Genomic DNA, 12912 nt, shown 5'->3' with positions numbered 1-12912 from the left:
ACATGGAAAATCTCAGATTAGAGAATCCGGTGCTTCACAGAGACCATTACCCGGCCCATTGTTCCCTGTATGACCTGGAGTGTAGACGCGGGACCCCCGCCGTCCCCTCTAATGGATCTTAATTACTTATAAAATGTAGAAACCCTCTGCAGAAATCATCCGCTCGGAGCCTCCTCTTCCCCAGCGCCCCGCTCACATTAAGAGGTGGTCTGAGCGATGGCGACGCCGCCTCCGGCACCTTCTCTGCTGCGCCACCGACATGTCTCATGATTACTTCAGAACAAATGTTCCGTGTAGAGCGGACGACGGAGAAAACCGCAATCAATAGCGGAGGCGTCAGGAGAAGGAGCCGGAACAGCGGAGCTATAACCGGTCATACGGGAGGGGTAGTGCGGAGCCCCGGGGGTGGGCAGGATGGCCGAGCCTCAGTCCAGTACTGGGCCCTACATAGTGAGCCGTCACGGGCCCCGTCTGCAGCTCTTACCGCTCAGGTTGACTTTGGCGCTGTAGCTGCCGTAGAACTTGGGGTCGGTGTTGGGCGTGTGACATTCGTATTCTCCAGCGTCTCGTTCCTGCAGCTGGCGGATGTGTAGGGTGGTGCGGTCCCCCGTCACCCTCTCTATGGAGATGTCCCCATTTTGGACACGCTGGTTGTATATGGCGTAGGAGAAGGAAGGGTCTTGGGTGCTCACCATCTGGACCTCCCGGTCGGGGGCGGAGGGAAGGTAGATGGAGTACTGGAAGTTCTGCTCCGAAGGGCCCTGGTAGCCTTTAACCTGGCACCAGATGGTAACGTGAGAGCCCACGGTGCGGTACAGGGGCCCCTGCTGAATGGTCACCTCCCGCTGAGCCCAGGAGACACCTGTGAGGAGAACACAACATGGAGAATTATTTTCAATGCCAACACCAATCAGAGCGTTCACGTACCTTGAATATTACGCCAACATCTCGCCGCCAAACCGGTTTGCACAATGTAGTAGATGGATTAATACAGCGACACAGATTCCCTCATCATGAATCGCATTTCAATCCCACACATTTTCATTTACCAGCACATGAATACTCTGTGCCCACACAACAGATCTCAGCCATGCCCAGATGCCAGCTCATCCCACCAGGTGTCATGGCGAATCCCAAGAGAACATATGCCGGGTGCAGAGCTATTCCTGTCCTGAGAGCCGAGCGGGTGCCAGGGCCTGGATACCGATGTGCAGATACCGCTCACTCCGTCATGGGTTAGAGGGCACCAGTATTCATGCCCATTTTAAGGCTCTTAAGGCGATACAGTGCCCATTAATGTTCCTAAATTTCCAGCGATAACGCGTATATGGAGAGGTAGGGCATATGTGGCTCCTGTATACAGTATTTGGGGAGGAATGCATCATATAGGACTCCTGTATACGCCGTGTGTGGAGTGACGGGTCATATATGACTCCTGTATACGCCATGTGTGGAGGGACGGGTCATATATGACTCCTGTATACGCCATGTGTGGAGGGACGGGTCATATATGACTCCTGTATACGCCATGTGTGGAGGGACGGGACATATATGACTCCTGTATATGCCATGTGTGGAGGGACGGGACATATATGACTCCTGTATATGCCGTGTATAGGGGGATGGGACATATGACTCCTGTATACGCCGTGTGTGGAGGGACGGGACATATATGATTCCTGTATACGCCGTGTATAGGGGATGGGACATATAGGACTCCTGTAAACGCCGTGTATAGGGGGATGGGTCATATAGGATTCCTGTATATGCCGTGTGTGGAGGGATGGGACATATATGGCTCCTGTATATGCCGTGTATAGGCGGATGGGACATATATATGACTCCTGTATACACCGTGTATAGGGGGATGGGACATATATGACTCCTGTATACGCCGTGTGTGGAGTGACGGGTCATATATGACTCCTGTATACGCCATGTGTGGAGGGACGGGACATATATGACTCCTGTATATGCCGTGTGTGGAGGGACGGGTCATATATGACTCCTGTATACGCCGTGTGTGGAGGGACGGGTCATATATGACTCCTGTATATGCCGTGTGTGGAGGGACGGGTCATATATGACTCCTGTATACGCCGTGTGTGGAGGGACGGGTCATATATGACTCCTGTATACGCCGTGTATAGGGGGATGGGACATATATGACTCCTGTATACGCCGTGTATGGAGGGACGGGACATATATGATTCCTGTATACGCCGTGTATAGGGGGATGGGACATATATGACTCCTGTATACGCCGTGTATAGGGGGATGGGACATATATGACTCCTGTATACGCCGTGTATGGAGGGACGGGACATATATGATTCCTGTATACGCCGTGTATAGGGGGATGGGACATATATGACTCCTGTATACGCCGTGTATAGGGGGATGGGACATATATGACGTAGCGGTGACCAGGAGACAACACGACCTCACACACTGAAGGACATAAATTCCTCTGTTTGTGAAGGTTCCTGTGCACCTCCCCCACCCTGACAGCTGGATGTGAGAGGGGGGCTACAATACAAGGACCAGCAGCGCCCACCCCATCACACCCCGGTCTACACAGGAGGATGAGGAAGAAAACCACACAACACGCAGGACGACGACGCGGATCATTCGCTGCGGAGATTCATCAATACGAGGCAGGAACGTACCAAATTATTATTAATATGACGCCAAACAAAAAGGTCCTCCTTCCCCACGAGGAGACGAGCACTAGAAATTAAGTTGATAGTTGGGGGTCCCGGTTATAGGTTTTGCTTCGGGGTCCAAAAGCAACAATTTACATTTCTGCATCTAAAACACTAAAAACTCGCTGCACGGAACGTGGGACTGAATCTTGTGATCAAATTGTCGCACATTGTTTTATGCAACAGACGCAAAACAATAAAACTCATCAGTGAGAAGAACCTCAAATATAAGGAAATACAGACCCTAAACACGAGGGAGGAGGGCGGGCGAGGAGACCCCGAACACGAGGGAAGAGGGCGGGCGAGGAGACCCCGAACACGAGGGAGGAGGGCGAGCGAGGAGACCCCGAACACGAGGGAGGAGTTCGAGCGAGGAGACCCCGAACACGAGGGAGGAGTTCGAGCGAGGAGACCCCGAACACGAGGGAGGAGTTCGAGCGAGGAGACCCCGAACACGAGGGAGGAGTTCGAGCGAGGAGACCCCGAACACGAGGGAGGAGTTCGAGCGAGGAGACCCCGAACACGAGGGAGGAGTTCGAGCGAGGAGACCCCGAACACGAGGGAGGAGGGCGAGCGAGGAGACCCCGAACACGAGGGAGGAGGGCGAGCAAGGAGACCCCGAACACGAGGGAGGAGGGCGAGCAAGGAGACCCCGAACACGAGGGAGGAGGGCGAGCGAGGAGACCCCGAACACGTGGGAAGAGGGCGAGCGAGGAGACCCCGAACACGAGGGAAGAGGGCGAGCGAGGAGACCCCGAACACGAGGGAGGAGGGCGAGCGAGGAGACCCCGAACACGAGGGAGGAGGGCGGGCGAGGAGACCCCGAACACGAGGGAGGAGGGCGGGCGAGGAGACCCCGAACACGAGGGAGGAGGGCGGGCGAGGAGACCCCGAACACGAGGGAGGAGGGCGGGCGAGGAGACCCCGAACACGAGGGAGGAGGGCGGGCGAGGAGACCCCGAACACGAGGGAGGAGGGCGGGCGAGGAGACCCCGAACACGAGGGAGGAGGGCGGGCGAGGAGACCCCGAACACGAGGGAGGAGGGCGGGCGAGGAGACCCCGAACACGAGGGAGGAGGGCGGGCGAGGAGACCCCGAACACGAGGGAGGAGGGCGGGCGAGGAGACCCCGAACACGAGGGAGGAGGGCGGGCGAGGAGACCCCGAACACGAGGGAGGAGGGCGGGCGAGGAGACCCCGAACACGAGGGAGGAGGGCGGGCGAGGAGACCCCGAACACGAGGGAGGAGGGCGGGCGAGGAGACCCCGAACACGAGGGAGGAGGGCGGGCGAGGAGACCCCGAACACGAGGGAGGAGGGCGGGCGAGGAGACCCCGAACACGAGGGAGGAGGGCGGGCGAGGAGACCCCGAACACGAGGGAGGAGGGCGGGCGAGGAGACCCCGAACACGAGGGAGGAGGGCGGGCGAGGAGACCCCGAACACGAGGGAGGAGGGCGGGCGAGGAGACCCCGAACACGAGGGAGGAGGGCGGGCGAGGAGACCCCGAACACGAGGGAGGAGGGCGGGCGAGGAGACACCGAACACGAGGGAGGAGGGCGGGCGAGGAGACACCGAACACGAGGGAGGAGGGCGAGCGAGGAGACACCGAACACAAGGGAGGAGGGCGAGCGAGGAGACCCCGAACACGAGGGAGGAGGGCGAGCGAGGAGACCCCGAACACGAGGGAGGAGGGCGAGCGAGGAGACCCCGAACACGAGATAGGAGGGCGAGGAGACCCCGAACACGAGATAGGAGGGCGAGGAGACCCCGAACACGAGGGGGGGGGTGAGGGAGGACACGGAGACCCCGAACACGAGGGGGGGTGAGGGATGACACGGAGACCCCGAACACGAGGGGGGGTGAGGGAGGACACAGAGACCCTGAACATGAGGGGGGGTGAGGGAGGACACGGAGACCCTGAACATGAGGGGGGGGTGAGGGAGGACACGGAGACCCTGAACATGAGGGGGGGGTGAGGGAGGACACGGAGACCCTGAACATGAGGGGGGGGTGAGGGAGGACACGGAGACCCTGAACATGAGGGGGGGTGAGGGAGGACACGGAGACCCTGAACATGAGGGGGGGGGTGAGGGAGGACATGGAGACCCCGAACACGAGGGAGGAGGACGAGCGAGGAGACCCTGAACACGAGGGAGGAGGGCGAGGAGACCCTGAACATCTGGGGGGGGGGGGTGAGGGAGGACATGGAGACCCTGAAAATGAGGGGGGGGGGGGTGAGGGAGGACATGGAGACCCTGAACACGAGGGAGGGGGGGTGAGGAAGGACATGGAGACCCTGAACATGAGGGTGGGGGTGAGGGAGGACATGGAGACCCTGAACACGAAGGAGGGGGGGGGGGGTGAGGAAGGACATGGAGACCCTGAATATAAGGTGGTTGGGGAAGAACATGCAGATGTGAAGCAGCGGACCCTGAACATGGCACACGGGATATGATGAATACACGTGGTGACAGGCGATACATCCGGTTACTCAGCAGTTAGACCGGTTCTATCATGAATGAAGAAATCATCTCCTCGCCCCAGGGGCACAGAGCTGACATATACCCACCAGTGTGACGCGGCCCACCCATGACCTGGACACCGGAACACATGACGCAGACAATTTACCCTGTGTGAGAATTTTTACTGAAACTTGAGCGTGTCCTCAGATGTAACGTCGTCCTCCCGTGAGAAGTCCGACTACAGGAGGAAGAGGAAGAGGAAGAGGAAGAGAGGAGGTGGTGGAGAAGAAGATGGAGAAGAAGGAGAAGGGAGAAGGTGGTGGAGAAGAAGATGGAGAAGAAGAAGGAGAAGGGAGAAGGTGGTGGAGAAGAAGGAGAAGGTGGAGAAGGAGAAGGGAGAAGGTGGTGGAGAAGAAGGAGAAGGTGGAGAAGGAGAAGGGAGAAGGTGGTGGAGAAGAAGGAGAAGGTGGAGAAGAAGAAGGAGAAGAAGAAGGAGAAGGGAGGAGGTGGTGGAGAAGAAGAAGGGAGAAGGTGGAGAAGGAGAAGGGAGAAGGTGGAGAAGGGAGAAGGTGGAGAAGGAGAAGGGAGAAGGTGGAGAAGAAGAAGGAGGAGAAGAAGGAGAAGAAGTAGAAGGTGGAGTAGAAGGTGGAGAAGCTTCAGTCTAGGGAACACCTTTCCAACCAGCCACGTGTGGTTACCTCTGCAGTTGTCAGAGCCGTTAGCGGCAAGTCTGACACCTCTAGGGTCTAACCCGCATCTGCCCCCACATGTAAGACAACCTGCCCAGGGGTGGAGAGATTATAGAGCGGTCATTCTTCTACCTCCGTCAAATCTTATGGTTTGGACTGAGACTTCTAATAAAATTAGCAATTTGATGAAGATGTTGGGAATTTTGTATTTTCTTAGTAGTGCGAAAACCCCCCGAGAGTTGTTACCCCGATCAATAAGATCGCCCATTGTTAAACCTTTGTTGGTCCACCAGAGACATTAGGGAGGGGTGTCCGGATTCTGAAATACTGGGGCAGCCGGCTCGTGGGCACTTAGTACGTAACATGTCCTATATGGAAAGAAAACGGGAGTGGGCGGGGCACAACCAGAAAGAAAACAACATAAAAAGTCGTTATTTATACGTTTTAAAGCAGGTAGGGAACGTGTACGGGGAGAACTGGAAGAATTCAGGGAACATATTCACTTTAGAGACGCTGTTTTTCATAACTAGGCGACAGACTGGACCATCCACAGATCCCAGGGATCGCCCTCAGCAAGGGGGTAAATAGCCCCATAGAGGGAAAGTATAGTAGGGGCTAATCGTCTTATCTAGCTTTCCACAGACTATGAATTAGGTTTGAAGAGCGACACCCCCTCCCATCTGCCCCGGCTGTGTCAGTCTTCACTGCGGTTCTAGCATTCTGTTCCTGATGCAGGAATCTCAGGATGAACAGAGCTGTAGGTCCCTCTTGGACAGTGGATCGCTGCGGAGCGGGAGAACGGACGATATACAAGATGAATCTAGGATAAAAGTCCTTGATCATCATCCATAACAACGCTGCGTCTGTGGCCGGGGTCCAGCACATGTTATACGTGGATCCGGCGAGGTTACGTAACGCCATGCAAGCACTGGCAGCACACGAGGACCTTGCACCCTGCAGCGAGCGCGGCTTTAATGCAGCAATTACAAGATCTGTGCATTATTATTACACATCTCACACCATTCATTACCACAACACGAACACGGACCGGCGCCCGGTGCCGGGGGAACCATCAGCCGTCACCATGGCAACCCCGAGCGCAGGCTTCAGCCCTGCGTCATTCCAGAAAAAAGCTCAGAGACTAATAGGTAATTTGATTTTATCAGAATGTAAAGAAGAAAAAAGCTGAAAGATAGAAAGATGGGGGAGGGGACGGCGGCACCACCAGCGCCGCTCGCACCGCAGAGCCAAAACTTGGTGGATTATTCCGGCGCCGCGTTCAATAGAACAATCCCAGAGAGAACGTAAGAGGCTTGTACAATGTAATCAGCGAGGGACGGCGAGCCGGGATCAGCTTACGGGGGAGGGGGCAGACACGAGACTCAATAATACAAAATAATCACCGCAAAGCAGGGGGGGGGGGTCAACATGGCGGCAGCTGCTGCGTCACCTGTACCGGCAGGCGTTACTATTATTCTGAGAGATACACGGGAGCAGCCGCCGCAATGGAGGCCGCCACGTGCTGCGCTGTATGATGTATTGGACGCGTCTTATTGGCCGCTGATGGTGATGACATCACAACTTGTACCGGTTATAATAATTTACTAGAGAATAATGAACAGAAGAAGAAATAATTCTCCAGATAAGGATGTGGATTCCTCGTATGTTACCGTACGGCGCCCTCCGACTCACATACATCACCCCATCCGCCCGGGACACGGATGTAACAGCCGGCGCTTCCATACATTAGACCCCATCAAAAATTCATGACCCAACTGAGGCCGATCGATTTTACACGCAAAGAGTTTTAGGCGAAATAAACGAAAATCTTCCCTCAGCGCCAAACAGACCCCGAAGAGGTCACATGACCAAAATCCAACCACCAAAAGTACAGAAACAAACAAATCCACACCGCCAAAGATAACGCAGTCATTGTATATAAGAGATGAAGCCTAAGTTATAGCAGATGAACAATTATATACAGAAGATACCCAGGTTATACCAGCATGCTCCATATCACTATATACAAGAATATGTATAACTTATACCAGCTGTACATATATAATTATATACAGAAGATACCCAGGTTACACCAGCATGCTCCATATCACTATATACAAGAAGATGTATAACTTATACCAGCTGTACATATATAATTATACACAGAAGATACCCAGGTTATACCAGCATGCTCCATATCACTATATACAAGAAGATGTATAACTTATACCAGCTGTACATATATAATTATATACAGAAGATACCCAGGTTATAGCAGCATGCTCCATATCACTATATACAAGAAGATGTATAACTTATACCAGCTGTACATATATAATTATATACAGAAGATACCCAGGTTATACCAGCATGCTCCATATCACTATAAACAAGAAGATGTATAACTTATACCAGCTGTACACATATAATTATATACAGAAGATGCCCAGGTTATACCAGCATGCTCCATATCACTATATACAGGAAGATGTATAACTTATACCAGCTGTACATATATAATTATATACAGAAGATACCCAGGTTATACCAGCATGCTCCATATCACTATATACAAGAATATGTATAACTTATACCAGCTGTACATATATAATTATATACAGAAGATACCCAGGTTATACCAGCATGCCCCATATCACTATATACAAGAAGATGTATAACTAATACCAGCTGTACATATATAATTATATACAGAATATACCCAGGCTATACCAGCATGCTCCATATCACTATATACAAGAAGATGTATAACTTATACCAGCTGTACATATATAATTATATACAGGTGATACCCAGGTTATACCAGCATGCTCCATATCACTATATACAGGAAGATGTATAACTTATACCAGCAGTACATATATAATATATACAGAAGATACCCAGGTTATACCAGCATGCTCCATATCACTATATACAAGAAGATGTATAACTTATACCAGCTGTACATACATAATTATATACAGAAGATGCCCAGGTTATACCAGCATGCTCCATATCACTATATACAAGAAGACGTATAACTTATACCAGCTGTACATATATAATTATATACAGGAGATACCCAGGTTATACCAGCATGCTCCATATCACTATATACAAGAAGATATATAACTTATACCAGCTGTACATATATAATTATATACAGAAGATACCCGGGTTATACCAGCATGCTCCATATCACTATATACAAGAAGATGTGTAACTTATACCAGCTGTACATATATAATTATATACAGGAGATACCCAGGTTATACCAGCATGCTCCATATCACTATATACAAGAAGATGTATAACTTATATCAGCTGTACATATATAATTATATACAGAAGTTACCCAGGTTATACCAGCATGCTCCATATCACTATATACCAGCAAATGCCAAATGTATACCAGCTGTACATATATAATTATATACAGAAGATACCCAGGTTACACCAGCATGCTCCATATCACTATATACAAGAAGATGTATAACTTATACCAGCTGTACATATATAATTATATACAGGAGATACCCAGGTTATACCAGCATGCTCCATATCACTATATACAGGAAGATGTATAACTCATACCAGCTGTACATATATAATTATATACCGGAGATACCCAGGTTATACCAGCATGCTCCATATCACTATATACAAGAAGATGTGTAACTTATACCAGCTGTACATATATAATTATATACAGAAGATACCCAGGTTATACCAGCATGCTCCATATCACTATATACAAGAAGATGTATAACTTATACCAGCTGTACATATATAATTATATACAGAAGATACCCAGGTTATACCAGCATGCTCCATATCACTATATACAAGAAGATGTATAACTTATACCAGCTGTACATATATAATTATATACAGAGGATACCCAGGTTATACCAGCATGCTCCATATCACTATATACAAGAAGATGTATAACATACCAGCTGTACATATATAATTATATACAGAGGATACCCAGGTTATACCAGCATGCTGCATATCACTATATACAAGAAGATGTATAACTTATACCAGCTGTACATATATAATTATATACAGAAGATACCCGGGTTATACCAGCATGCTCCATATCACTATATACAAGAAGATGTATAACTTATACCAGCTGTACATATATAATTATATACAGAAGATAACCAGGTTATACCAGCATGCTCCATATCACTATATACAGGAAGATGTATAACTTACACCAGCTGTTCATATATAATTATATACAGAAGATACCCAGGTTATACCAGCATGCTCCATATCACTATATACAAGAAGATGTATAACTTATACCAGCTGTACATATATAATTATATACAGAAGATGCCCAGGTTATACCAGCATGCTCCATATCACTATATACAAGAAGATGTATAACTTATACCAGCTGTACATATATAATTATATACAGAAGATACCCAGGTTATACCAGCATGCTCCATATCACTATATACAAGAAGTTGTATAACTTATACCAGCTGTACATATATAATTATATACAGAAGATACCCAGGTTATACCAGCATGCTCCATATCACTATATACAAGAAGATGTGTAACTTATACCAGTGTGTACATATATAATTATATACAGAAGATACCCAGGTTATACCTGCATGCTCCATATCACTATATACAAGAAGATGTATAACTTATACCAGCTGTACATATATAATTATATACAGAAGATACCCAGGTTATACCAGCATGCTCCATATCACTACATACAAGATGTTTAACTTATACCAGCTGTACATATATAATTATATACAGAAGATACCCAGGTTATACCAGCATGCTCCATATCACTATATACAAGAAGATGTGTAACTTATACCAGCTGTACATATATAATTATATACAGAAGATACCCAGGTTATACCAGCATGCTCCATATCACTATATACAAGAAGATGTGTAACTTATACCAGTGTGTACATATATAATTATATACAGAAGATACCCAGGTTATACCTGCATGCTCCATATCACTATATACAAGAAGATGTATAACTTATACCAGCTGTACATATATAATTATATACAGAAGATACCCAGGTTATACCAGCATGCTCCATATTACTATATACAAGAAGATGTATAACTTATACCAGCTGTACATATATAATTATATACAGAAGATGCCCAGGTTATACCAGCATGCTCCATATCACTATATACAGGAAGATGTGTAACTTATACCAGCTGTACATATATAATTATATACAGAAGATACCCAGGTTATACCTGCATGCTCCATATCACTATATACAAGAAGATGTATAACTTATACCAGTGTGTACATATATAATTATATACAGAAGATACCCAGGTTATACCAGCATGCTCCATATCATTATATACAAGAAGATGTATAACTTATACCAGCTGTACATATATAATTATATACAGAAGATACCCAGGTTATACCAGCATGCTCCATATCACTATATACAAGAAGATGTATAACTTATACCAGCTGTACATATATAATTATATACAGAAGATACCCAGGTTATACCACCATGCTCCATATCACTATATACAAGAAGATGTATAACTTATACCAGCTGTACATATATAATTATATACAGAAGATGCCCAGGTTATACCAGCATGCTCCATATCACTATATACAGGAAGATGTGTAACTTATACCAGCTGTACATATATAATTATATACAGAAGATACCCAGGTTATACCAGCATGCTCCATATCACTATATAGAAGAAGATGTATAACTTATACCAGCTGTACATATATAATTATATACAGAAGATACCCAGGTTATACCTGCATGCTCCATATCACTATATACAAGAAGATGTATAACTTATACCAGTGTGTACATATATAATTATATACAGAAGATACCCAGGTTATACCAGCATGCTCCATATCATTATATACAAGAAGATGTATAACTTATACCAGCTGTACATATATAATTATATACAGAAGATACCCAGGTTATACCAGCATGCTCCATATCACTATATACAAGAAGATGTATAACTTATACCAGCTGTACATATATAATTATATACAGAAGATACCCAGGTTATACCACCATGCTCCATATCACTATATACAAGAAGATGTATAACTTATACCAGCTGTACATATATAATTATATACAGGAGATACCCAGGTTATACCAGCATACTCCATATCACTATATACAAGAAGATGTATAACTTATACCAGCTGTACATATATAATTATATACAGAAGATGCCCAGGTTATACCTGCATGCTCCATATCACTATATACAAGAAGATGTATAACTTATACCAGCTGTACATATATAATTATATACAGAAGATGCCCAGGTTATACCAGCATGTTCCATATCACTATATACAGGAAGATGTATAACTTATACCAGCTGTACATATATAATTATATACAGGAGATACCCAGGTTATACCAGCATGCTCCATATCACTATATACAAGAAGATGTATAACTTATACCAGCTGTACATATATAATTATATACAGAAGATACCCAGGTTATACCAGCATGCTCCATATTACTATATACAAGAAGATGTATAACTTATACCAGCTGTACATATATAATTATATACAGAAGATACCCAGGTTATACCAGCATGCTCCATATTACTATATACAAGAAGATGTATAACTTATACCAGTGTGTACATATATAATTATATACAGAAGATACCCAGGTTATACCAGCATGCTCCATATCACTATATACAAGAAGATGTATAACTTACACCAGCTGTACATATATAATTATATACAGAAGATACCCAGGGTATAGCAGCATGCTCCATATCACTATATACAAGAAGATGTATAACTTACACCAGCTGTACATATATAATTATATACAGGAGATACCCAGGTTATACCAGCATGCTCCATATCACTATATACAGGAAGATGTATAACTTATACCAGCTGTACATATATAATTATATACAGGAGATACCCAGGTTATACCAGCATGCTCCATATTACTATATACAAGAAGATGTGTAACTTATACCAGCT

The 12912-nt window shown here is 46.7% G+C and overlaps 1 protein-coding gene across 1 annotated transcript in view; it reads right to left on the bottom strand.

Moving 5' to 3' along the window:
* The window catches only part of LOC142743719 (immunoglobulin superfamily member 3-like), a 43284-nt gene that overhangs the window by 26432 nt on the left and 3940 nt on the right, over positions 1–12912 (bottom strand). The window contains 1 exon segment of the mRNA XM_075854739.1: positions 485–862. Coding sequence (XP_075710854.1) covers positions 485–862 — 378 coding nt within the window.

This window comes from Rhinoderma darwinii, chromosome 2 (genome assembly GCF_050947455.1).
Source record: "Rhinoderma darwinii isolate aRhiDar2 chromosome 2, aRhiDar2.hap1, whole genome shotgun sequence".
Taxonomy (NCBI): Eukaryota; Metazoa; Chordata; class Amphibia; order Anura; family Rhinodermatidae; genus Rhinoderma; species Rhinoderma darwinii.
Note: the sequence above shows the minus strand (reverse complement) of the source record. Positions and strands in the feature narration are given on the sequence as shown.